Below are 26,601 nucleotides of genomic sequence, written 5' to 3' on the forward strand. Positions count from 1 at the left end.
ACTGCTTGTTTATTTTTTCCCTAATTTCTGTTTAATGGAGAGAAGATTTCTTCAACACATTTCTAAACATAATAATTTTAATAACTCATTTCTAATAGCTGATTTATTTTATCTTTGCCATGAGTAAATTATATTTGACTAGATATTTTTCAAGACAATTCTATACAGCTTAAAGTGACATTTAAAGGCTAGGTTAACTAGGTAGCTATAGGTTAATTAGGTTTAATAGGCAGGCTAGGGTAATTAGACAAGGCATTGTATAACAGTGGTTTGTTCTGTAGACTATAGGAAATAAATATAGCTTAAAGATGCTAATAATTTTGACCTTAAAATGTTTTTTTATTTTTATTTTATACCATAGTAATTTGGTAGTGTTTGCTTTGGCTTTTTCTGGCTTAATTATTGTGCTGTCCTGATTGCAACAGAGAAACACTGGGAAATCCCATGTCGTTCAGCCTTATAATATTAAAATGTGAGCAAAATCATCTGTTTTTTTCATCACTTTAGACATTACGCTAGAGAATCATTCAAATACTTGCTCTAAAATGACATTGGTGAAGTAGCAATGGTTTCTGCTGTTCTGATGTCAGCTGCAGATGTGAATGAATGGTGGAAGAAAGTAGTTCCTCATACAAAAGGATTTTGAGACTCTCTGTGTTTGATTTTCTTTTTTATACACATGATTATCCCGTCAAACTGTTGTATAAATGCAATATCACACTCGTAGCAGTGCGATATAGCTGTGTATTGTCACTTGTTGGGGGCACTAAGGCACGTCTCCCACCAGTGACAATCAGGGCTTGACATTAACTTTTTTGATCACCAGCCAAAGTGGCTAGTAGTTTTCCAACGTGACTATCCACTCTGCATTTTCACTAGCCGCAATTTTGTTGTTGGGAAAATATTTTTATATGCATAAATATGATTTAGACATGCTAAAATAACTTGATTTAGATTTTGTGTTTTGTCCACATGCCTCCTCATTCATTTCACATTTTGTGTGTCGTGTATGAGCAAATAGGTCATGGTTTCATAGTGTTATACTGCAATTAGTTTTTATTTCACATGACTTTTCAGAACTCAAAATTAAGGATTTACCAAATTTATCTCAAACCACACCAAATAATAATTACTTTTTAGTCACAAATTTTAAATGTGTCAAAACAAGCTAAATATAGCTGTATACTATACTTTTTATTTAACAAAACATTTCTTTAAAAATAATTATTGTCATGCATCAAAAATATGCACAGTAAACGGTCCTTGCTAAAGGTCTCTCAGATCACCAGTTAACTACACATAAATGTAGAGTTAATCTCATATTATAGCAATGTTGTTGTAAAAAATGATAATTAAACCATATTAACAAAAATAACTGTAAGCAAAAGAAAGCAGGTGAAAAACATACTGTGATAATGGAAGGATGATCACACGGTTAAGGCCAATTAATATGCTGTTCAAAGCGAAAGCAACCGGTGCTGCTTACAAAAAGTCACATTTGAAGCTCTTGAAAGCAGCAAGACTGTGGGTGCATTAGCATAACTTTTTTTTGTCTGACTATTTGAAAGACAACCGATCACCGATGCGTTCCAGGCACGGTTGCTTCAAGCAAGGAAACAGGAGCGCGCATCACATCACCTGTTAGCTCGCATGAACACAATTTTTTTTTTGTTAGTCGTACTGCTTCTCGATTCTAAGATCACATTTATACGCATATTGGGTCATCCTTATAGTCGAACACAGCTTTTAAGAAAACCACGATTTAAACATTATTTTCAACCAGCCAAAGTGGCTAGTGGGAGTCTAGTGAGACTGTCTAACCCGCCAAAGCTGAAATCTACCCGCATTTGACGGGTTAACGGGTGTTAATGTTAAGCCCTGGTGACAAAATACTGGTGTATCACACTGCTATGAGTGTAATATGTCTCATTTTAATCTTTAAAATTGCTATATTGTTTCCATATTTAGATTTATATCACCTCCACCCGCAAGAAAAAAAAAACACTTTTACATTTAATAAAGACTAGTAAATAACATACAACAGTGAAAAGTCCTTACAATTAAAAACCTTGAAAATACATTACATACACAGCCATTATTTTCTTTAAATACTAATGTCACAGGATTAGTATGTCATTTCCTGAACAATCTGTTTTGGTCTGGAAAAAGATCAAATGTTCATGGTTAAACCAGTTTAATCTTCATGACCGATCTGAAATAAAGCTGCCTCATTTTGAGCCCAGGAGGAGAGCTAAAAGAAATGATTCAGATATATGTTCCACTATTAACTACAGTGAAAGAAAAGGAGAAAGTTTTGCTCCCCCCCCGCTGTTTCCTGAGTGAAATGTGAGGTGCATTCTGGGTTCTCTAAGAATAGCTCCTCTCATTGGTCTCCATGGAGTTTGATCATGTGTCTTGGAACTTACAGGACGCCGTGTTTTGAGTTTGACACATTCAGTAAAACGCATGTGCCATGGAGACGACGAGATTTCATGCCCACGCCGCAGCTCTGCTCTAGACGCTTTCATTTCAAACATTGTTTAGTTTCATGTCATGTGGGTGAATACAGCTGAAAGTTGCGCAGCCGTGGATCTTTTTTGAAATATATGCCAGACACCCACACACAAATACATGGATACATTTGTGGAGGGAAGCGTTCTGCGTTTCTCACAGGTTATATAGAGACAGAGCAGGTGCAGATGGGTGAATCTCCTGAAAACCTGCCCAGGTCAGACATAATTTGATGGATGGATGGAGGAGGAAATGTATATTTTACACACAAAAGACATGAAAAAGCACAAAAGAAATAATGTGGAACCATTAAAGACTTGAATACTCTCAGGATTTAGTCAAGCGGCAACCTCCCGCTCTCTCTCGGGAAGCCAATACGGAAGTAGCTAAAACTGCGATTCATCCGAAATTCCGCTAGTCTTAGCCGCTCCTGGCTCCAAAACAGAGCAAATTTCAATTGAGCCCACTGTTAGAATGGCCAACTTTACAGCAGAAAAAAGGTGTTTACAGCCTGGTACAAAAAAAGATTTTGGTTAATACAGGTAATATTACCCTTCATGACAACTGTGAGGGGGGTGAATTTTTTTATAACTCGCCCGTTTCCTTTATATTAAGTTATATTAAGTTTGCATAATTAAGGGCGTGGCCACTTGATTGACAGCTAGGTCTCGTTGGTCGCCGTCACGTCACCTCAGCTGAATCCGGCAGATTAGCCACTGAACTCGGCATATTTATCGTATTTCTGTGTTGTTTTATGTGGCTTTACACAGTCAGCTGCCTTTTGGACTTGTTTCCTACAATTATTAGATGGCATGGCATGCTGAGTGCACTTAATTGTGCTCACAAACCATTCACATGGCCTCCGTTTCCCATGTGAGTAAAGTTATATACTTATATACCATCTCTATACATGTATTTGTTTTATTTAAGATCATTTATCGTTTATAATTATATTTAGAGCTGTAATGCATTCCAGAATCTGTCAGATTGATTAGCTGTAGGCACTAGATCAGTCATCTGAAGCGTTGTCATACAGTGTTATGCTGGATTTTATTAATAGTCTTACATTAACTAATACAGACTATATCTGAGGTGTTTGGATGTAATTTGCGTTTTCCTCCTGTTGAGAAACGTCATAAGAATAATGTTTAGTGGCTCAATGTATTACAGAAGTGTTTTTAAAAGTCTAAACACTTTATTGATATAGTGTACAACCAAGCACAAGTGGTCAGAATACAAACGAGTCACAAGTGATAAAGTATTAAGCGTTCTCCCAAAGTAAACCAGGTGTCTGAACCAGGTCCAAGCAAAATGCAGCATGCGTCTGTAGCTCCGCTGACTCTCCGCCTCTTTGCCCATGTTTGGTATCCCGCCGTGTGTGTGATGACGCGCGAACAAAATGGCAACGGTTGGCCGCGCCTACTTGTGGCTTCTTTTGCGCTCTTTAGAAACCTATGGGTGACGTCACGGATACTACGTCCATATATTTTACAGTCTATGGATTTAGTATGGTAATGAACAGTTGTGGGGAGGTTACTTTGGAAATATAATAGATTACAGATTACAAATTACCCTATTTAAAATGTAATAAGTAGTGTACCTTATCAATTACTTTAAAAAAGTAACATAACTGATTACATCTGATTGAAATGCATAAGTTTTGCTATGGTTACGCCGTCTTTTCATTCACTTATTTCACGCGGCCGCCATTTTAAAGAACCAAAGCGAGGCTGCGGTGGGAAGAAACCCGGAACTATCGGACCAGCACTGTAAACATTGCAGTAACATGCTGTGTACTACAAACCTCCAGCTGTTGCCGAGATTTCAAAATGCAGAAATGGTGTAACCATCACTTTAATAACATTCAGTAAGTTTATTTTAGACAATAAAAGCAATTTAGCATCAAACAAGATCACAATCTCAGTGATGCGCTTAAGTGTCCTCCTAGGCTTCTCATGGCACTAGTTAAACACCGTGAGGACGCTTTCCTGCTTCAGCCTATGTAACCCGGTGAGTGATAAACACTGCAGTCCTCTGCAGCACAGCCTTGTGTTGTCTGTAATAGTGTTGTCCTGGTACTGAAGTTTTAAACCCGGCTATTTCCAGCTAACATGGAAGCGCTGCTGAGCGCGGATGACTCGACTGATCTTCAAGGCTTCGCGCTTCAGTCTCCGTGTATCTGTGTTTGGTTTGTGCTCAGTTTACCGCTCTTCACCCAGTGCAAACAAAGATACACGGACTCGTGAAGCAGCCGTCAAGATCAGTCGAGTCATCAAGCAGATCAAGCAGTGGGTGAACTGATGACCTTCTCGGCCAATCACAATCATTTCTGTTGAACACGTGAACACAGTGGCAAATCAGCGCTGTTTTAAGAAAGCCATCAACATTGCCCTAAATGTTAGCGCAAAATTGCCGGTTTTTCTTTTAATTCAGTATTGTGACAAGTCAATATAGTGAAAGAATCAGTTTATTAACTCGAGTTTGATAAATGCCATCTAAAACGTGTGTTTGGGAAAGAAAACGTTAGCTAACTAGTGCCATTTCCCTTAACTTAGCTGAAAATGAGCTCTGATATGCCTTTTTACATTCACCATTCATTCAGAACGGACCTTCGGGTCACCCGGAAGGCAGAGAAATAAAAAAAATGTGTTACTTTATCTTCGCTGATAGGATATACAGCCAGGTACACAACATTCCTATGTGACTCCCAATGATACTTCCGGGTTTCTTCCCACCGCAGCCTCGATTTCGCTTTTGAAAATGGCGGCCGCGTGAAATCAGTCTATACTACCCCGGAGTTTTCGAGCCCTGGAAACAGAGTGTTTTGAAAATGCTGAAGAGGCCATTTTGGTTTTAAAGAGCCCATATTTTACATGAAATAGGGTCATATCTTGGTTGTAAGGGTCTCCAACAACAGTCTAATATGCATGCAAGGTCAAAAAACACTTTCATGGTCTTATAATCTGCATTTATTTTTAGCTAATTATCCCAGCGACTCCCGTATGAATCGTCCAGTGATTCATTTGTTCCCAAACCCCTCCTTAGCGCGAAGCTAATCTGCGCTGATTGGACCGATGACAGTCTGTCGCGATTGGTCGACTGCAGTCAATCAGCGAGTGAAATGGCCAATAGCCAATCAGCAATATAAAAAGTTATCACAGTTCATACACGCTCGATAGTGTAGGCGTGGATTTTAGCTGCCACACTATGGCGAGTGGATAGTGCCACGGATAACCGAACGAAGGAGACAGTCGTGTACTCGCCATACCACACACACACAAAAACACACACACACACCTCCGGAACACAACGCTCCCGCTTCCGCCCGCACCCGCCAGGTTTTAGCCTGAGAACCCGCTCCGTTTTCTGCCCGCCGCGCTCGATCCCGCTAGAGCGGAGGAGAACACAACCAAAAATCACCCAGTATACGGTCCAAACAGCCAAGCTGTCTGTATAAACACACACACACAGCACCAAGCACACAAAGCTCGTTCGCTCGCTCTCTCTCTCTCTCTCTCTCTCTCTCTCTCTCTCTCTCTCTCTCTCTCTCTCTCTCTCTCTCTCTCTCTCTCTCTCGCTCTCTCTCATACGCGCGCGTGCGCACTAACACACACACAAGCACCAAGCAGACTCTCTCTTTCTAATTCGCATAGCAATATCCGTGATATTGCTAGACAGCCCGCTCCCGTCCCAAATTAAACCCGTTACCGACCGCTCCCGCGATTTATTTGGAAATTTATTCCCGCGGCTGTCCCCGCGTCAGATTTCTGCGGCGCGGGAATAAATTTCCGAATAAATCGCGGGAGCAGAACTCTAGCACGGAGCTTCATAAACAAAGCAGCATGCGTCGCGTTTTTAACGTGACTTTGCACGCGATAAGAGAATATATCCAGTTAACCTGATACAGTACACGCGGTTACAAGTAACAAATCACAACTAAATACATTTGCAAGCTAGAGTAAACGAGGCAACAACTTTAACCGCACGTACTTACACTTGAGAAATGGAAGAAACCCATCCTGACGTCCATCAGTTACTCTTTACTGATTCTTCCTTTAACAAACTCAGATGAAGTATTCTTTGTAGCATGTAGCTTCCAGAAGTTTCCAACTGCTTGGTTATAATGCTGATGTTTCATCTTTGGGTAGAGACTCAATATAATATCCATCTGCAATGTGACTTCAATCGACCGGCATGTTTGTGTTCGTGTGTTTGTGGGTGTGCGTGTGTTTGTGGGTGTGTGTGTGTCTGGGTTTCTGCGTCAGAGGGCGGGGCCTCAGGTTTGAAATCTCCCGGGTTTGCGCGTGCACGTGAATAACTTGGTTTCGTTCGTACGTCATGGCGAAACACCTAATGAATCGGTATCAAGGCGACTCGTTTGAAGCACTATGAGTCGACTCTTTTATAGATGAATCAACCGTTTTAAACACTGTATTCTTACAGATTTAAGCCTTAGCTGGATACTTCACTTTACTTAGAGCTGTGTTACACACTACATGGAGAGGAATTTTCAAAAACCCATAATATGGGCTCTTTAAAACGCTGCTGCGCCGTGTCTGTGTGGATGGGGAAATATGCAGACTTCTGAAAACTGAGGCATGGCTGCAAACATTCCCTGATTGGAGCTTTTTCTCAATATTAAGTGCACAAATGTTAGTCGTGCACCCTTTCCTTAAATTCAGACTTTGAAATTTTGATATGGAAAACAAACACTCGAGGACACGTCGGGTAAATCTTTAAAGGGAACAGTGTTCTTTATAATGTCATTTACATCACCCTGCAGACTACTTAGCCCCTGTCACACATACAGACAGAAAGGTCTGTAGGTGTAAACAGCCCCTTTTTGAAAATACCGGAAAATTTGTTCCGGCAATTTTCTGGAAAGAGAAGTTGTAACATTACCGATAATTTGCCGGAATGCTGCGCTGTGTGAACGCAGAAGGAAGATTGCTGGAAAAAATCTGTATGGGGAGACTCGTGATATGGTAATAATAAACATTTACACATTAAAGCGATGTAATACATTTTTAAAATTTTGGTATTTGTGATGCAGCAAGCCCAGCAATAGTTGTGTACGCTGTGAGTTTATATAAAATTAACTTTAATGTTTTATAGGAATAAAAAGTGATCATAAACTAATATTTTCTCAGTTCAAATGAGTGGCGGCTTGGACTCGGAAACAGTATTACAATCGTCACCAACACGTCATCACTTAACAAGCGGATGTAGTCAAATGTTTACAAACACAAGCGCAGGCGTTGTCACTTTCTTACCAATAAAATGAAAAGATGATGTAAGGAACTGCCTATTTTCATTTTCATATCAACTTAAAAGACACTGTTGAGGCATCATGTAGCTACATATTTATATGAACGTCATCTTCACTGTATGCTTATTTATTAAAAAAAGCCTATAACATAACTGCCTCCTTTCATTTTTATTGAAAAATACGAAACACACTATCTTTTGCTGAATATCAGTTTTAATAATCTATATAGACTATTATAAAAGTATAATGTACAATAAGTTTATACAATATAGGAAATAAAGGCAAGCAATAAGTCAAATGTGGAGAATCAGTGTAAGTGGTTACATAAATTAATATATTAACTTTGCGCTCAGCCAAAACACGTTACCTGAGAACAAGTAATAGATTCAAAAGACCATTAGATAAAGACAAGATGAATTACATATCACGTTTAACAACTATAGTGAGATGAGATCCAGTGGTAGATACTTGATTACCTGTCAGACGCGTGCTGCTCTCATCTGGGGAGGTGTGCTCAAAGAACCCGCTGACTGTCTGGAGCTCAGACAGTGCGCGTGTGGTCACGTGATGTGCGTTTTCAGTGGTGTAGTGTGGATGGAGATCTTTTCAGAAACACTAGTGTGGACGTGGATCGTTTTCATTCTAAAATGCAAGTTTAACACTAATACTTTTTAGTCTAAACAGGGTCTTAGATTTGTTGGGCAACTTGCTGCATTTTTAGAGTTGACTCAAATTTTAAACCAAGTACTTGACTCGATTTATGTTGAGTCAACTCAAAAAGCTTTGAAACAAACTGCCTTACTATTTGAAGTTGAGTCAACTTTTTTTTTTTTTTTTTACAGTGTAGAAGGATTGCTGAAAATGGACAGGGAATATTTTTAGTGTTATGTTCATTGCACAATGAGTCCGACATAAAAAAATTAATAAAATCGACTTCATATTGTGTCAATCACATGTACACACTTCCTTCTGAACTTTCGTCTGCCATAAAAAATGTGATAAAAAAGACTGTTTGATTTGTCAGGTTTTTTTTTTTTTTGCATCCAAAGAAAGAGTTTTGAAAGGTGTTTTGACAAATTGGAATAACCGTACAAGCAAACGTTAAAATCCAGATTGCTGTAACTCGGCCCAGAGCACTTTACGACAAACCAAGTGTGTAATATAAAGACTGAATGTAGCAGATGGCTAAGAACCACTTCTGTAGCCTATTGTAAACTGGTTTCAGTGCCTTTGCCATGCCACTATTTGGCGTCTATGTGTGTGTGTGTGTGTCTCTATACCTTTGATGTACTGCCAGTTTCTGTTCAGGATTAATTTGTTTACGGAAATGTGTGTGATGTGGCTGCGGTATCACAAACAAAATATCAAATGCCATTGAGTTCCTGAAATAAACATTTAATTTCAGGACAGTCCCACACATCTCTTTGGTAAGTTGGTGAACTCTCCTTCTTTTTCATTCAGTGGACTGGACACACACAATATTTCCTTTTTTATTTTTTATTATTTGTTTATTTTTTGAAGAGAGAGGAGAACAAAAGCATCACTGCTTTAATTGACTCCAATTTATTTATTCTTTGCTATTAATTTTATTTGTAACTGATTAATTCATATGCACTGGACTGAGTGTACAAGGCTTTTGTGTGACAAATTGTCGGGACATGATTGGAAAAAATAAAAAAACTGAAAATGAAAATTTCAGACTTCAGTGTGCAAAGACCTTTATAGAAAACATTTAAATAAATAAATTAATAAATATGAAAATGCTGTCCATTTCGTCAGAATTTTTTTTGGTTTTTTATCCATAACAGCATTCAAAAAAATCATTTAAATAAATAAAAATAAGCTAAGCAGATCTTTTCAGCATTGATTGTGTAACAAAATAGTAGTTTTTCGAGCAATTAATCAGCATGTTGGTTATTGCTGGAGGATTATGTGACTAATAATGCAAAAAAATTCAGCTTTGCTTTTATATATTCATAAGATATTTGTAGAATATACATTATAATAATAATACATTCGTTGATTTTCTTTCAGCTTAGCCCCTTATTTATCAGGGGTTGCCACAGTGGAAGGAACCGCCAACTATTCCAGCGTGTGTTTTACACAGTGGATGTCCTTCCAGCCATAACCTAGTACCCGGAAAACACTTTTGCACTCATACACTACGGCCAATTTAGTTTACCCAATTCACATATAGCACATGTCTATGGACTGTGGGGGAAACCCAAATAATGACTAAAAGTACGTCTCTGAGAACGGGTTTCTCAAGCCAGGTGGCGCATTAGACCAGGGGCTCATCTCCTGTTTCCGAAACGCATCACAAACTGCTTGAGAAACTGTTGTACTATGATTATTGGTGATGAAAATAAATTGTGTCCAATCAGATGTGCTTGTGTTTACTAACTGATTATTCAGTTAAACATTAATTTTGAACTGTAGGCCCACATAAGCTCTAAACAGCCATTTTTGATTACCTTAATAATTATTGCTGTAAACACCGCAATCAAACTATTACCGTCATGTAGGACTTTTCGTCACATTTTCTGACAAGATATACACACGAGGCTGTCAGTAAAGGATCACACACATTGCAAAATGCAAAAGTTTTTTTCTTTTGATCCGGCGTACATTATTAAATTCCAAAACACTCTCACCAGTCCTTACTCCTTATTTGCATTTAATACCCCAGTTTGTTACGGGGCATGAAGGAAATGTTCATGAGTGAAAGTGAAACTGCAGAACTGCAGTTAAAGGTTCACGAAACCCTTAAGTTCTGTTTTTAGATTTTAACAGATTTGTGTGTGTTGAGCATCAGTTAAGACAATGTTAGCACCTGTTAGCTTTGATTGTGGGAAAAAAATGGATAATTTTTTTTCAGTTTATTTCAGCTTCCGGGTTTAAAAGGATTTTTGGGTCGGGATCAAAATCTGCGACGTAGCGCAAAACTGCAAGTGCAAAGATGACTCGTCAGTTTCTCATTATTATTTATAGTCGAGTTTTCTTATCCTATGAGAAGATTCGGCTTCTTAATTATTCATAAGAGCACATGCTTTCTGTAGGCAAGGCAGACCTGCCAGTGCCAAGCTGTGAGACATGGACCCACGGCATGCAGTATTTAACTGTTCATGAAGGGTCGTATGTGTTTGTTTCCATGGTCCACAGGGTTTGTTGTATGTTTTTCCCCGCAATGCTGTCAGGGTCGATACAGCAAAGCTGTTTGTGTGCAGCAAGCATTTTTGTCGGGAGAGCAGTACGAGAATTGGAGAATGGCGGACGTTGTCTTTTATCAGGAGTTAGTTTACACTTAGACACATCGCCGTGCTGCTGTGTTTGTCTAAATCCTCCAGATTACCAGCAGGGCTAATGGTTAAAACAGACATGGCAAGAGACCTGCTGCACTTGCAGGGCAAGAGTCTGCATTCAGACCTGGGGATTGAGGGAGAAGTCCTCATTTATAGTTTTTATACAACCACAATTATCTTTATAATGATATATGTTGTGGTTATGTGTATTGACTGTGCATTATATTGTAATTGTTACATTGTTGCTCTTTGTTCTTGGTGCGGTTCGCTTTCACACAGCAAAGTTTCTAAAAGGACCAAAAGAGCTAAAACAAGTCACGTGTGAGTAAACTCTCCTCACATTTGTCAGTTTCAGGGTTTATTTTGCAGAGTCTCGCTCAGCTGTAAGGTGTGGGGGGAGTAAGAGCTGTCTGAAAAGCGAGGAGGGATGCGGTGAGGAGGGGTGAGAAGGGTGTGCAACATATTTGAGGACCGGGAGGGAGACGCGCGATTTCCGAGAGATATTTACTTGTTTGCGGGCATCCCTGAGTCTCTGTGCAGTTTTGGAAGACTCCCGAAACTTCCAAGAGACTTAGGATGTCTGTTGAATGACCTCCCGCCCTACTCAAGTCTCTCTTCACATAGCCGTATGCCTATTATTACATATCTATAAAACACTGTGATATAACCAGGGCCGGCGCTTCCATAAAGCCGACCTAGGCGGCTGCCTAGGGCGGCAGTATAGAGAGGGCGGCGTCCGTGACACCTCCCTTACCACCCGCGTACCCGCGTCCTCAGTTATGTCCGCGACACCTCCCTCACCACCCGTGTCCTCAGATATATTCGCGCATAAGCGACAGAATAGAGAGGGCGGCGTCAGTGACACCTCCATCATCACCCGCGTGTCCTCCGTGCATAGGGCGGCAGAATAGTGGTCCGCGACACCCGCGCGTCCTCAGTTATATCCGCGCATAGGGCGGCAGAATAGAGAGGGCAGCGTCCGCAACACCCCCCTCCCTCCCTCAGCACCCGCGCGTCCTCAGTTATATCCCCGCATAGGACGGCAGAATAGAGAGGGCAGCATCCGCGACACAAGGGCGGCAGAATAGAGATCCGCGACACCTCACTTCATTTTTATAACCGGTCACTTTCGTTTTCACATTGGGGTTGAGTGCGGCGTGATCGTCCTCTGCCTAGAGCGGCAGTTCAGCTTGCTCCGGCCCTGGATATAACCGGGCTCGGTTCGTGTCGTTTTAACACTAAAAACGATCCGCTCCACAGTTCGTTCCATAGCGTTTGTTTTGGCACGGATCCGAGCATGATTGGTGGTTTTACATATGCCAAACTAATCGCGCTAACTGGGCAAACGAGACAGTTCCGAAACAAAAGTCTAGGTGTGAAAGCATCCTAATACAACCTTATTGTAATGCCTTACTATTAAAATGGTAATCTTTTACATTTCCATATAGTAATAATATTGGAAGTATTGGGGCAGTGGAATAGACATGTTTAAATTCTTTATGTGATTATGATCAAACGTGGGTTTTATCTATTGAGTATGATGTATTGTTCTTGCTAAAATAGCGATTTACTCTCAGTCGGTCTTTGCTGACTTTGTGATCTGATGTGCGTACAGCAGACCCATGTCAGATCGAACAGAAGGAGAAAAATGGTTTGATGTGCTGTTTAAGTGATGGACGACATCAAGTTCCAGCATTATTTCTGTGATGAAACTGCAGTGTGAGATCTTGCGGAGTCGTGCATTTCGAAGCAGCCTGCGTCTCTCTTTGATATCTCGTGCCAGTCTGAACATTTGTCAGTGCCATCCACCTACAAACTCGGCTGGTGCTGGCAGGAACAGTAAAGTCAGTGGAACAAACACCGTCTGCGCTTTATTTTAGACTGCAAACGGCCGCTCCTTCACTCTTTGTCTGTGACATTATGAAAGCAGCAATTTGACGCTGTGAAGGAGAAATCAAGGTCCAGACAGAGTAATTGTAGAGAATGTATAATAGCCGCAGTCAGTAAACGTGGTAACCGTAGGTGCTTAAAGCGCTCCCATAAATCCTGAGTTACACTGTAGATTAGCTTCAGTGTTATTCATATGGTGAGCTGCTCTGTCAGACTTCATATGTGCTGCTGTGACATTTTCTGGCATGTTATATAAGCTGCAGCAAAATGTTTTTTCCCCCCACAGGACAAGCACAGATGTAATGTTTGAACTGTAACGCATAGTGGCTGTGGGTCTTTAAAGTTCACTTGAAATGCAAAATTCAGTGTTTATTTTGCCATCTCACATTGTTATTCTTGAGGTTGATAACTAATTCGTGGAAGTTAATGTACAGAAAATAAATGCTTGTTGTGGTAATCTTTAATAAAAGTCTGCTCATTTGCTTCCTTGTTTGGAGTGGCGATTCTTCTGTTGACAAAGCACAGATGTAATGCTTGAACTGTAACGCATAGTGGCTGTGGGTCTTTAAAGTCTGCTTGAAATCCAAATTTCAGGGTTTATTTTGCCAGCTCACATTGTTATTCTTGAGGTTGATGACTAATTCGTGGAAGTTAATGTACAGAAAATAAATGTTTGTTGTGGTAATTTTTAATGAAAGTCTGCTCATTTGCTTCCGTGTTTCGAGTGGCGATTCTTCTGTTGACTTTAGCCTGAGGTCTTCCATAGGAACTGTATATTAGCCTTTCTTGCCATTGAGTTTGCAATGAGGGAATTAGGGCTGCACGATATTGGAAAAATTGACATTGCGATATTTTATTTATCTGCGAAATATATTGCGATATACATTGCAAAAAATGCTTTTCTTACTTAGATTTTTTGTCTTTTTTCTAGTCCAAATATCTAAAACTTCTTATATAAAGAAGCATTTTCTAGGCAAGTGAAACATATTGACTTGTTTTCAGAAAAAATATGCTAATATTACGTTTTTCTTTAAAACAAGCTAAATAATCTGCCAATGGGTTAAGCAAAATAATCTTGTTTTTTGTTTTGACATAGGATTATTTTCCTTACCCCATTGGCAGATTATCGACAAAATCGATGTGCTAACTGTATTTTAGATCTTAAAATAGGCCTAAAATATATTTTCTGGTGTTTAATTTTGCATGAGCAAATAGCAGTATAGCTTAAATGACATATTTTTAAGAGATTATCATTCATACCTGCAGCACATGTGAGAGGTGGATCCTTGGCAAATCCACTTACTCACGCACTATACCTATTTCCTTTATAACACTGTAAACTTTGCAGGCCGATCATCTTTAAACTCTAAAGGAATTTTTAAGTGTCCTAACTTGACTGCTGCTGCACAATGGGATGTTTCTTTTCACAACTGTAAAAGTGCACTTTAGCCATGTCTAAATGAAAACAAACTTGCAAACTTGAAAAAAATTCAAAAGGGTTCTCCGTTTTGTCAATTTTTAAATTTTTAAAACCTTTTTTTTGTTGTCATTTTCCTTTTTTAAATAAGAATTTTTATTGGCAATATACATAAGATTGTGTAGAATGTGAAATTACAAAGAATATCGGGACTTTTTTAAAAATTAGCAAAGACAAATAATAACAAAACAAAACAAACAAACAAACAAACAAAAAAATTGAAATACAACACACCCTGCCACCACCATCCATACAAGGTATAATTGTCACAAATTTTGTCAAAACATTTCTCATTTTGATGTTACGTAAAGAAAGTTGAAATGGTTGATGATAATAAAAACAGTAATGTCCAGAATGATGCACAAATAAATGACATTTACATATATGATAAAACATTATATTAGATTTCCGTTTTTGAAGTATACATTGTTTAGCTGCAGTGCTTGCAAGCAAAATAAAATAGCTGCTGTGGTAGGTCAACTGAAGTGAACTGATATCACCTAGTATCCAAATTTTAAGATCTGGATCAATTTGATTATTTGATATTCCAGAGGATGTTGCAATGACACACTTCCAGAATGTCTAAAAAACTGGACAGCTCCAGAGCATATGAAGAAATGTCCAAGTAGATATCTTACACCTTTGACACATGGCAGAGGTCTAAGTTTAGTCTATAGGGGGTGTAATATGTTCTATGCAAAATATTAAATAACATTTGTCTGTGTTTTGTGGTATTCCAATCACTTTCTGTGTAAGCACACTCCAAGTCTGATTCCCATTTTTGCTTTTTTAAGAATCTTTGGTGAACAGTGAGATTGTTATTTAGAATATTGTATTAGGAGAAAGTTAAATGTTTGGTCAATTTCCACTTAATTTCGATTATATTTATAATGATGAATATAATAAATTAAAGTATTAATCTTAGTGCAGACTACTGTGGGACTGTGCAGTGAACTAAACATTTTTATTAGGCTACAAATTTTCTAACTGAAAAAACGAATGTAATTACTGGCAGTTGTATCTCTGCTAAAATTAATGTAACAGCAAATTTCTTCTGTATTTTTTTTCTTTTAGGGCTCAAGAGAGTTGTATTTACAGAATGCAAATTATTTAGGAGGCGGCAATGCCCCCTTTTGTAACTTGTCACGATCGGTGGTTGGGGAAAAAGGGAGCGAGGACTCAAGTGCAGATAAATGGTAATTTATTATTAATAAAATAAACAGCAAAATAAACTACCCAGAGGGGGAAAACATTAACAAAACAAATAAACAAACAAACAAACTTGACTGCACAGGCTGGTAGGGATCAGGGCTGGAAACACACAACAAGACAAGGAGAGAAACGATGACATACTGTGACGAATGATGACAAACTGGCACAGAACAGCAGACATGAGGGGATTATAAGCAGACGTAAATTAACACAAACAGATGAACATAATTAACTAATAATGGGGTAACAAGGAGGGTGGGACTTCACAATAGATGGCAGAGCGCATGACACAGAGACAACAAAGCCATGCGCTCATATAAAACAGGATAAGAACATGTAGCCAATGAGAGAACTCATTAACCGCATGTTCATGACAACACAAGCACAACACTGAAGCACACAAAAGCACGTGACCACAATGTAAACACAGAGCCACGTGCTTTGACAACAGACGCAAGACACGAGCACACGATAGATAAACACCTTACCGTGCGCTCACACGTATGCAATGCGCATGTTTCATCTCAGCGTCAACCAAAACCGAAACCAACTAGACGAAGATGCTGAGAATGAAACAGTGCGATGGCGACAGGACAAAACACAAACACGAGTTCGAGGCACGCAGAGCCCGCATGGCTGCATCAAGCGGGAGCGCGCACACCCACAATGGCGCGCACACACAGAGACACACACAATGACAGAAACAGGACAAGACAGGGCTAGTGTCCGGACTCTGCCACCAAAACAAGAAATCACAAGACCAGAGTGGCAGAACCCTGACACTTGTGCGCTTAGTTCTGTTCAATTCATAGAATTGACAAAAAGAGATGATGGTGCACCAAAAATCTTTCTGCTTTCAGGAGCTTGATATAAAAAATGTCTTTTCGTTAGTGGCAACGGTAGCCTTTATTGGATTAATCAATCCCTGAGCAGATTAATAATAACTGACCTTACATCTATCTCAGTGAGTATGGTTCCCTGCGTTTAATGTCAGGCTCTATTCAGTCTGTACGTTTGATGAGAAAGCAGTATTGATTGATTTACAGCCATTGTAGGAATGCATTCTGGGAAGCATGAATTCATTAGAGGTCTCCTCCTCTGCTTCTGTCAGTGACGTAAGGTTGCGTCGAGCCCACAGGGTTAAATCAGGGTGATGCAGTGCCATTCTGTCCCATTAACAGCCCAATAAATGTTTCTCATGCCCTACAGAATATTGGGAAGAAGATGACGTGCCAGGAATTCATCAATAACCTGGACGGTCTCAACGGTGGACAAGATTTCCCACGGGAGCTGCTGAAGGTAAGCCTCAAACAAATCTCCCTATGTTCTTCCATGAGATCATTTGTGAAAGGATGCGTTGCGTTAAAAGCCATTTTGATGATACAAATAACGCAAAATGGAAATCAGCGGCTCCAGGTTGGTGAAGCCTGGCGATATTCTATAACACGCAATGGCATCTACTTTCTCTTGTTCTCATAAGAACATCTGATCTTTACTAATCAATTACCATCAACCTGATGTTTGTACACCTGATACAAGCCCAGGACAAAAGCGCTCTTGACTTGGATTCATTAGTAATAGATGCTGTTATAGGAGACATATATGGACAATTGGAGATCCTGGAATCATGGAGCAAGAGTCTTTTCAACTGTTGCTCCACCATTACATTAGTCCAAAGAGAAAACTAAAGTAAAAATGCAACATTATATGGGCTCTATTTTAGTAGTCTAGGTCAGGGGTTCCCAAACTTTTCAGCCCGCGACCCCCAAACTGAGAATGCCAGTGACTCGTGACCCCCAATATTCTCTGAGGTGGTGGTTATAAATACAAAAACCTTGTATGCAATGACCCACACACACCAATAGGCCCAAGTCTATTCTTTGTTTTTTTTTTATGTATGTCAGTGCTGTAAATGGGCTAGAAAGTTTAACCTGGTGTTACAAAATCTGCTGCATCTGACAGTATTGCTATGTCTTTACTATAATGTAATTACCCGAGAAGTCGCAATCCAATAGAACTAGTAACTATAAGCTACTATAGTAACTATATAGTTTATAGTAACTATAAACGACTATTTTTCTGATCATTCTCATCAGTAGGTTATTGATAAAATACAGTAAGTCTTAAGGTTTAATAAAAATTAATTGATTTTTAAAAATCACCAGGCGACCCCCCCCCCCCCTTTATTGTCCCGCGACAATAAAGACAATAAAGACTACTTTGAGAAACTCTGGTCTAGGTGCAAAGTCTGGCGAGCGTGTCCAAGTCCACTTTTGCTATTATAAGGATGTTAAAATATGCTTTGCACCCTGGCACATGGTAAAACAGAGTTGTGCTTATTCTTTTAATGAGTTATGGGTGTGTTTTCAGCATAACGGGCTTTAAACCGAGTCTCATCTCCCATTTCCTTTAAGAGTTGGTTGTGTCACGACATGGCGCATTTGCTATTTACAAGGTGGATTTTGTAAGTGGAGAAACTGAATGCTTCACTAGCGAAACAGTTTAACAGTAGTTAAATAGACCATCTGCAGCGCGAGGATAAAGAACAAGCCTCCTCCAATCCGTCTCTTTAATTCCTCCTTTCTTTACTCTTTACTCTTTTACTTTGGTGGAGTAAGGAAACGGTGGAAACTCGCACCATAAAAGACATCCATTAGCCTACATGTTTAACCTCTTAAGGCCCAAGGTGTTTTTTACATGCATTTTTTATTTATTTTTGCTATTTGGGCTTATTTGAACTTAATTAGAATACAAACCTAAGTATCATCTTTTGATGTGATGTACTTTTAGAGAAAAATTATGTCCATATATGTGGACTCGTGGTTCAAATTTGCATTTTTTTTTTTCCTGACAGTTTTAATGCAAATATAAGACATAAATATTTTTTTAACATGGTTTGACTATTAGAGAGTAAAAAAATTTTTTTGCCAATTTGGACAGTTAAAATAATGTTAGGGACATTTCATATGCTGCAAAACAGTTGCAGGATGACACTGTATATCTGTAGCAAAATATAAAACATTCAAAGTATTTTAAATAGCCACTTAAGAGCTAAAATGTGCTGTCCCAATTTGTGGCCACTAAGCCCTAGGATTTTAATTTCATTTGTTAAGCACAAGGATTTGTTTCAAAAGTAATTCGAAATTCAATTTTAATTTCCAGTAAACAAATAAATGAACAATAATAAAAAAGTGTGGTAAAACGATTATATATATTCAAACACACGCCCTATTCTTATGCCCCATATGGTGATGCATACGTCTCCAAAACCCGACATGTGGACAAATCTAAGCTTGTTTTTATTAAAACAAATATAAATATGCAAATAATAGATAATATTACTAATGATAACAACATTACACAAATGCAAACTGTCATGTATAAACTGTAAAAAGCCCCCCGACATTAAGAAGGCATGAAGGTAGTGGTTTTTATATTTATGTAGAAAATAATAATTTTAACATTTTAATTCTTAATATTTTATTTTTTTACTGTACATTCTTTTTAGTTGTACATCATGTGTGTCCTAAGCAATGTGTAAGCGTTTGGACCTGCATAGGCGCGTAACTAACACCATCTGCGCTCTACCAGCTTTTTGTTGATCAATGGCGCAGTCTATTTCAGTTCCTACAAAAATAGCAACGCACCAATAATGCACCTTAATACACCTCCTTTTTTACACCTGCACCCATGAGTCCACAAAGTCGTGCAAATGGATTTGCTATTTAAACAACGTGTCATAAAATGTAAAAATTAGGGATTGATTTCTTTAATCAGGGTAATTGCCAGTAAGTATTTTATGTATCGTCAATTTAGTGGGTAATTCGTATGAGTTGAGTCATGCGAAAATGTACGTTTTTAAAAAAGGCGTGGCTCCCAACCCCGCCCCTAAACCCTACCCTCATTGGGTGATGAACAAATTGTACTAAATTGTACAAATTAGATCATACAAATTCATACGAATTATCCACTAAATCAAAAAGTTACGAATTGCTGTGAGATTGAGTTGGTATTGCTTATATTTGTGAAGCGAGATTATTTTATAAAAATGATAGATGTAAACCTATTGTAAACCTCCAAAATAAATTTAGGAACAGTTAAAAGTATTTAGATAGCGGTCAATTGGCAGGTGCCAGTGTAAAGGACATTGCATTAAATATGTATAAATCTTTTTAGTTCAAGCATTCACTGCAAATAAAGTCTCTGAATTTGCTTTTGCTAGTCCCAGTCTAGTGTTTGATCTACAGATGCAGAAAAACATCAGAAAAGAATGTCAACTGTTGACAACTATGTTATATAAAAGCAATTATATGTTTCTTGAACCAAAAAATATTAAATGCTCTAATTTTATTTTATTTCGTAGGTTCATCTTTTAAATTGGTCGCATAAATTGTGCTAAAATTATATCAAAACACATTGTAGTGCAGCATAATTGAAACGAGAATTAGTTAAAATGTCGCACATGTAGAAGTCCTCAGGAATTCTAAATGTATATTGTAAGCTCATATCAAGGTGAGCAATTAATCGGTGCAAGTTAATCCACTAAAAAAAAAATAGTTTGTCTGTAATCTGTAATTAAAATCTGAAAATGTGCTTCCACTCTGGAATTACTTTTCTTTTTCTGATGATGTCAGTCTGACGGCTCGACTGGAATATCCTTAACTGCTTTCCAACTGTTAGTTTGCCTCAAGTGAGAAATCATCTAAAATGAAATGCAGTCATGTATTCAACATTAATTTTAGCTGGCAATATCTTGCAATACTGAAGTGGCATAAGTAGAATCTTCCGGTAAAAAGGGAATTTAGATAATTACTTCTCTAAAAATTAAAACATGCTGCTAAACTGTTTGGTCACCAAGTAAATTAGTAAACCAAGTAAAAATGTTTGGGGTAAAGTATACACTACCTGACAAAAGTCTTGTTGCCTTTCCAAGTTTTAGGAACAACAAATAATAACTTGACTTCTAGTTGATCAATTGTGGCTTACATAAAAGGCAAATGCCTCTAGATTATGCTTATTTTATCTAAATAAAATTTGATCATGCCTTGATTTAATGATTTAGTTAGGACAGTAAGGTCTGACTTTTTTTTTTTTAGACAAAAGTCTTGTCATGTAACAGAAATAATGTACTGTACAGAATATAAAGTCATGGTGCAGTGGAGAAAGAGTTAATATTGTGTATGACTCCCATGAGCTTGGAGGATTGCATTTATACATCTCTGCAATGACTCAAACCACTTATTAATAGTCATCTGGAATGACAAAGAGAGCATTCTTGCAGGACTTCCAGAGTTCATCAAGATTGTTTAGATTCATCTTCAATGTCTCTTCCTTCATCTTACCCCAGACGTGCTCAATAATGTTCATGTCTGGTGACTGGGCTGGCCAATGCTGGAGCACCTTGACCGTCTTTGCTTTCAGGAAGTTTGATGTGGAGCGCTATCCTGCTGAAGAATTTGCCTTCTCCTTTGATTTGTAATGTAATGGGCAGCACTAATATCCTGATGTCATCCACATCTCTCGCACTCCCACATACTGAATGTAATCCCAAACCATGATTTTTCCTTCACCAAACTTTGATTTCTGTGAGAGTCTTGGGTCCATGCAGGTTCCAATAGGTCTTCTGCGGTATTTGTGATGATTGGGATGCAACTCAACAGATTATTCTTTGGTAAAAAATCTACCATTTGACACTTTTCCAAATGATCAACTAGAAGTTAAGTTATTATTTATTGCTTTTACAACTGGGATCGACGACAAGACTTTTGTCAGGTAGTGTAGGATTGGCGATACCACATTATTGAATGTGATAAGACACTGATATTTTGGTTCCACTATATAAAAGGGTCTTAACTGCTATCTACTTTCAAATAAACTCAATGTACTGGCTTTGTTTATAATGTATTACAGAACCTTTCTGGTGCTCTTGAGGCGGGATACGAGTAGGATTAGGGACAGGTTTGGTGGTATGGGTAGGTTTAAAGCTACGGTCACACTAGAGTTTGTGCGTGCAAAAGTCTGTCGTATGGCACTGCCAAAAAGGGGCAGGATTAAACAAGATGATTAGACATTAAAAAAACGAGCGATTGGTCTATGTTTTAAATTTTTGTCCAGAAAGGTTATGTTTTGATCCTCGATTTGACTCACGCAGGCAAGTGATGTGATTTCGCTGGTCAAAATTCACCAAGCTTATTATACTTCTACGTCAAACGCTTGCGTATGCTACGGCGTTGACGCATAGCCCTTCGCAGTGGCTGTCGGCTTCACTGACGTGCACCGCTTAAAAAATGTAACTTCACGTCGCAACGACGCGTAGCGCAAGCTCTTTAATTGGTCGGCTTGGTAGCGCTAACGAGTCTGGTCAGGACCGAGAGCCGCGCGAATGGCGGAGCGATTGTTTACAAGTGTGGAGTCCCATGAAGGAGCTCCGAATGGAAATTGTTGTTTTGTGTTTACCTCATAGTTTAGGTTGTTGCACGTCCGCCGGTTCCTGCCTCAAAATGAGCGAGTTTGAGCCACTTGTACATCCAGGAAGTGTTCAGGAAAAGCAAAACAGCAGCGAAGAAACTCGACACAGAGGAACATTAACACCTCACTGCCAACTAGCGTTTCGGAAGTGTAATGCAGACCAAAAGAGACAGCGCGCAGAAGTATAAATGCACAGCTATGCGCGTTGCATAAACCAGGCTTTACCCTGCGTGAAACTTGACACATGACCCTGTGTATGAATGGAAGTCTATGGGGGGAAAAGTCCAGTGTGACCACAGCTTAAGGGTGGGTTATTGTGTGTTGCCATCACATTCTATTAATCCTAATAGAATATACAGTAGCAACAACATAATTTGTGGACGCATTCACCGGTTTCTCCATTTAAAAGGCCCATTTGTTCTTCCTCATTCAACTTTCAGTATTTAGCAATCTGAAGATCACTGGTTCCAGCTGATGTCACCTCTGACTGATTAGGTGTGTTGACTTGAAGCAGCTGTGCAGAGCGATCAGACAGATTTTCCTTTTGCAATCAAAAAGGAATTGAAAACGGAGTTTTGACACTTTCTGCTACCCTCCATGAATATTGAGCACTGTTTGTGTACTTTTTCCACAGATGAAGTGGATTAGATGCAATATTTGTCAGATACACATTCTTTGGATGCTAACAAAAAATACACACATGTTATTCAGCACTTTTTTCAACTGCTGTACAAGAATAAAGTATAACATCAGTTTATATGATTTAAATCCCGGTAAATTTTGTCGGTTTTACCAGTTTTATTTTGATAAACTGTACACAAGGTAGCATTATAGTCACATTAAAAGAGGTTTAACTGTTATAAAAAATCAAAAGCTCAGAATACACACAAGAATCACATGACCACTCTGGTCTGACTCTGACCAATCATGAAAGAGCTTGCTATGGGAAAACAACGCTGTCTGATGATCGTCCTTTACACATCGCTATAAATATTTAGATGAGCAATATATATTGTGTTTATACAACAGTTCAAAGCCATAAATGCGTGTGTATATAAAAAAGAAAATACGGAGAGTCTCACAAACTCTTTTGTATGAGGAACTACTTTCTTCCACCATTCATTCACATCTGCAGCTGATGGTCAGAACAGCAGTTGGCAGTTCACAAACGTCACTTAAGAGCTGGTATTTGAATGATTCTCTAGCTTAATGTCTAAAGTGATGACAAAACAGGTCATTTGCTCACATTTTAGGATTATAAAGCATGCAATGCCATCAGTCCACAGAGATTTCCCTGTATTTCTCTGTTGCAATCAGGATATCGCAATAATTGACCCCCCAAAAAAGCCAAAGCTAAGCAAACACTATCAGTTTCTGTGACATAAATACAGCAATACAAAATACAAAAGATAGAGATTGGCTCAGAATGTCACTTATCTGATTTATAATGATTTGTTCAGCTGTAGTTTGACACTTAAGCTGTGGTCACACTCAAATTTGAGCATGCAAAAATCAGTCACACGGCACTGCGAAAAGGGGCGTTATTAAACAAGATGATTAGACGTTTAAAAAAGCAAACGATTGCTCCATATTTTACATTTCTGTACAAAGAAGTCATGTTTTGATTCTCGATTGGACTCACGCATTCAGGTGATGCGATTTCCCAGGTCAGAGTTCACCAAGCTTGAACTTTCCAACGCAGTGATCTGCAAAACTTGCAGCAGGAGCTTGCGTTTCTATTCGCATTCATTCATTCGCATGCGTATGAATGGAAGTCTATGGGGAGAAAAGTCCAGTCTGACCGCAGCTTTACTAGGCTTTCTAGAAACATCCGTGCAGGAGTGTTTAGGCAAATTGATCACTCCTGCTTTATGGTAACCTCATCACAATATGTGAGTATTTACATTTACATTTAGTCATTTGACAAAGGTTTTTGTCGAAAGCAACTTACAATTAAGGAGACATTTAGCAATTCAACAAGAAGAGGCAGTACCCCCAGAGGAAGTGCTAATTATTAGTATTTCGATGATTAAAATTAATTAAGACTTAATGCCCATTTAATAAAAAGTTATTCAGTGTCTGGGGGAATCTGTTATTGCTCCAGGATTTCTGCCCTTTTCATGAAGTGGTCGGATCTACTGTATGCGCGGCCTGCTAGACAATCCTCATCCATGATTCGTCTGATATGTCCGGTTTTGGCATGATCACTGCAGCTCAATCAGCGAAAGGCCAAAACAGCCCCATGTGGACTGGAGCTCAAATGAGCGTGATCTGCCAAAACAGCGGACATAAATAATTAAATACCCCCACACCTCTTCCGGATAGCTCACCTCCCGGCCCTTTCTCTCCCGCTTTAATAAAACGAATGCTCTTCACACACTAACAGGATGTGTATTGCATGCTTAATAACTTGGCAGTAACTTTAGTGAGCACTTTATAAGACCGTTATATAAAGCTGCACCAAAACTGAGTGCCCTTGCCGAGCGTCTGTCGTGACTGTCCTCTGCCAGCTCCATGAGCTGGCTACTTTTATGAGCTTTTTATGGCCTGCTTGCAGGTATCCCAATCCTGAATGACTCAGACCATTCGCCTTAATGAGACAAGAGAAGAGTGATGTGCACTGCTTTACTTTTGCTGTCTTTTGGATGTTAGGTCACAAGAAGTGATGTAATTAATCTTGTCTAGGCTTAGTTCATTGCAGTGGAATGACGCGGATCGCATGTTTGGCAGATTTGCTTGATCATGTTGACATCTAGAAAACCAATCAGGCAAGTTTGTTAAGTTCAGAGTGGGCAAGGTCAGAATCATTTTGAAGTTGTTTTTCAACTCCTTTCAATGGCGCAGTCTGAGAAAATGGTTGTACAAGGTCAAGTTTTTCAGTTGTGTGACTCACCGTCTTGTTTCTGCTGCGAAATCCGCCTGCCAAAACTCTAAATATATTGATGGATCATTTTGTCCTTTCATATTTCTTAGTTGGCATCTGAAGGAACTCTGGTATATGGGTGACTGAAGCGCGTAGTGCCAGCAGCACCTTTGTAGCAGAATGGTTTATTATATTATTAAATCACAAGCAAGAAACAAAAAACAATGCTTTTAACTGTTTCCCTACCATTGACAAGATTTTCCATCCCTTATGGCACAGGAATTCAGTTCATCTTTATTTCTATAGTGCTTTTACAATGTAGATTGTGTCAAAGCAGCTTAACATAGAAGATTATACAGGGTTCCCGCGGGTTCTTAAAATGTCTTGAATTAAAATACGGGAAATTAAGGTCTTAAAATGTCTTAAATTTACTGTAAAGTGGCTGTAGGTATTACATTTTCAGCCGATGTGCTTAATGACGATAGGGAAGCACAGTGGTCCAACGTAAAACATCTAATAGTTGATTAATTTAGTATGTGTGAAACAGGAGAGAAATGACAGTCTCCATGATTTATTAGCTTATTACGGTAGGTCGGCTACAGACGCTTGCGTCGGTCTGCACCTGCGTGCTGTCATTATGCGATTGTCGAGGTGAGGTTCAAAATGTAAAGATGAGAAAGTGTAAATTTAACGACGTGGCAATGAGGCAATCTGTAAATTTTGCAAACAGACCTTTTCGTTAGGGACCATGGGGCTCAAAGCCGTCGAGTTGCACGTGAAAGGGGGAAAGCACCAGCGGTACTTTGCAGCAGCTAGTCGTAGCGGGTCCAGTGACATCATTGAAGTAAAAACCGCAATCAAACTATTACCGTCATGTAGGACTTTTCTCCATGTTTACCGATAAGATCCACACACACGCAGCTGTCAGCAAAGGACTGCACAAACACACAAACACACACATCGTGAAATGCTGAGTTTTTTTTCCATTTGGTGTGCGTTGTTAAATTATAAAACACTCTCACCAGTCCCTACTCCTTATTTGCGTGTAATACCCCAGTTTGTCACGTGGCATGAATGAAATGTTCATGAGTTATAGTAAAACTGCCGAGCTGCAGTTAATGTCAGGCATCCTGCTGATTTGATTCAGAAGGGCACTTTTTTTGTCAGATGGCTCAGGTCAGGTATACATCCGTTAAATATCAAGGTGAAAGTCATCATAGCTTGCGTAGAACAGACCCAGATCCCAACCCAACTTTGAGAATAGATTAACGGTGATAAGAGTCTTGCTTTAACTCAGCATGTTAACGCCGATAACAGCCCACCACTAATCTTAATACTTTTTAAATATTATTATTCATTCATTCATTTTCTTTTCCGCTTAGTCCCTTTGTTAATCCAGGAATGAATCGCCAACTTATCCAGCGTATGTTTTACGCAGCGGATGCCCTTCCACCTGCAACCCATTACCGGGAAACATCCATTCACACTCATTCACACTAATACACTACAGACAATTTAGCGTACCCAATTCACCTGTACCACATGTTTTTGGACTGGGGGAAACCGGAGCACCCAGAGAAAACCTAACACGGGGAGAACATGCAAACTC

The 26,601-nt window shown here is 39.0% G+C and overlaps 2 protein-coding genes across 8 annotated transcripts in view; both read left to right on the top strand.

Moving 5' to 3' along the window:
• tln1 (talin 1) overlaps positions 1-26,601 on the top strand; it is a 1,269,505-nt gene that overhangs the window by 1,032,696 nt on the left and 210,208 nt on the right. The gene's annotated exons all lie outside the window — the stretch shown is intronic.
• Positions 1-26,601, top strand: part of psd3l (pleckstrin and Sec7 domain containing 3, like) — a 246,352-nt gene that overhangs the window by 123,654 nt on the left and 96,097 nt on the right. For 5 of the 7 annotated variants that reach the window (XR_015500753.1, XM_087270097.1, XM_087270100.1 and 2 more), the window contains one exon: positions 16,871-16,960. Coding sequence is in view for 4 of the 7 variants with exons in the window: in XM_087270097.1 (XP_087126223.1) it covers positions 16,871-16,960 (90 nt within the window). In the remaining 3 variants the exon portion in view is untranslated. Of the gene's footprint in view, positions 1-16,870; positions 17,393-17,900; positions 18,211-26,601 lie in introns of all 7 variants that reach the window. The other 2 variants (XR_015500752.1, XR_015500754.1) reach the window with 1 other exon arrangement.

This window comes from Danio rerio, chromosome 10, assembly GCF_052040795.2.
Source record: "Danio rerio strain M-AB ecotype USA chromosome 10, GRCz13ab, whole genome shotgun sequence".
NCBI lineage: Eukaryota > Metazoa > Chordata > Actinopteri > Cypriniformes > Danionidae > Danio > Danio rerio.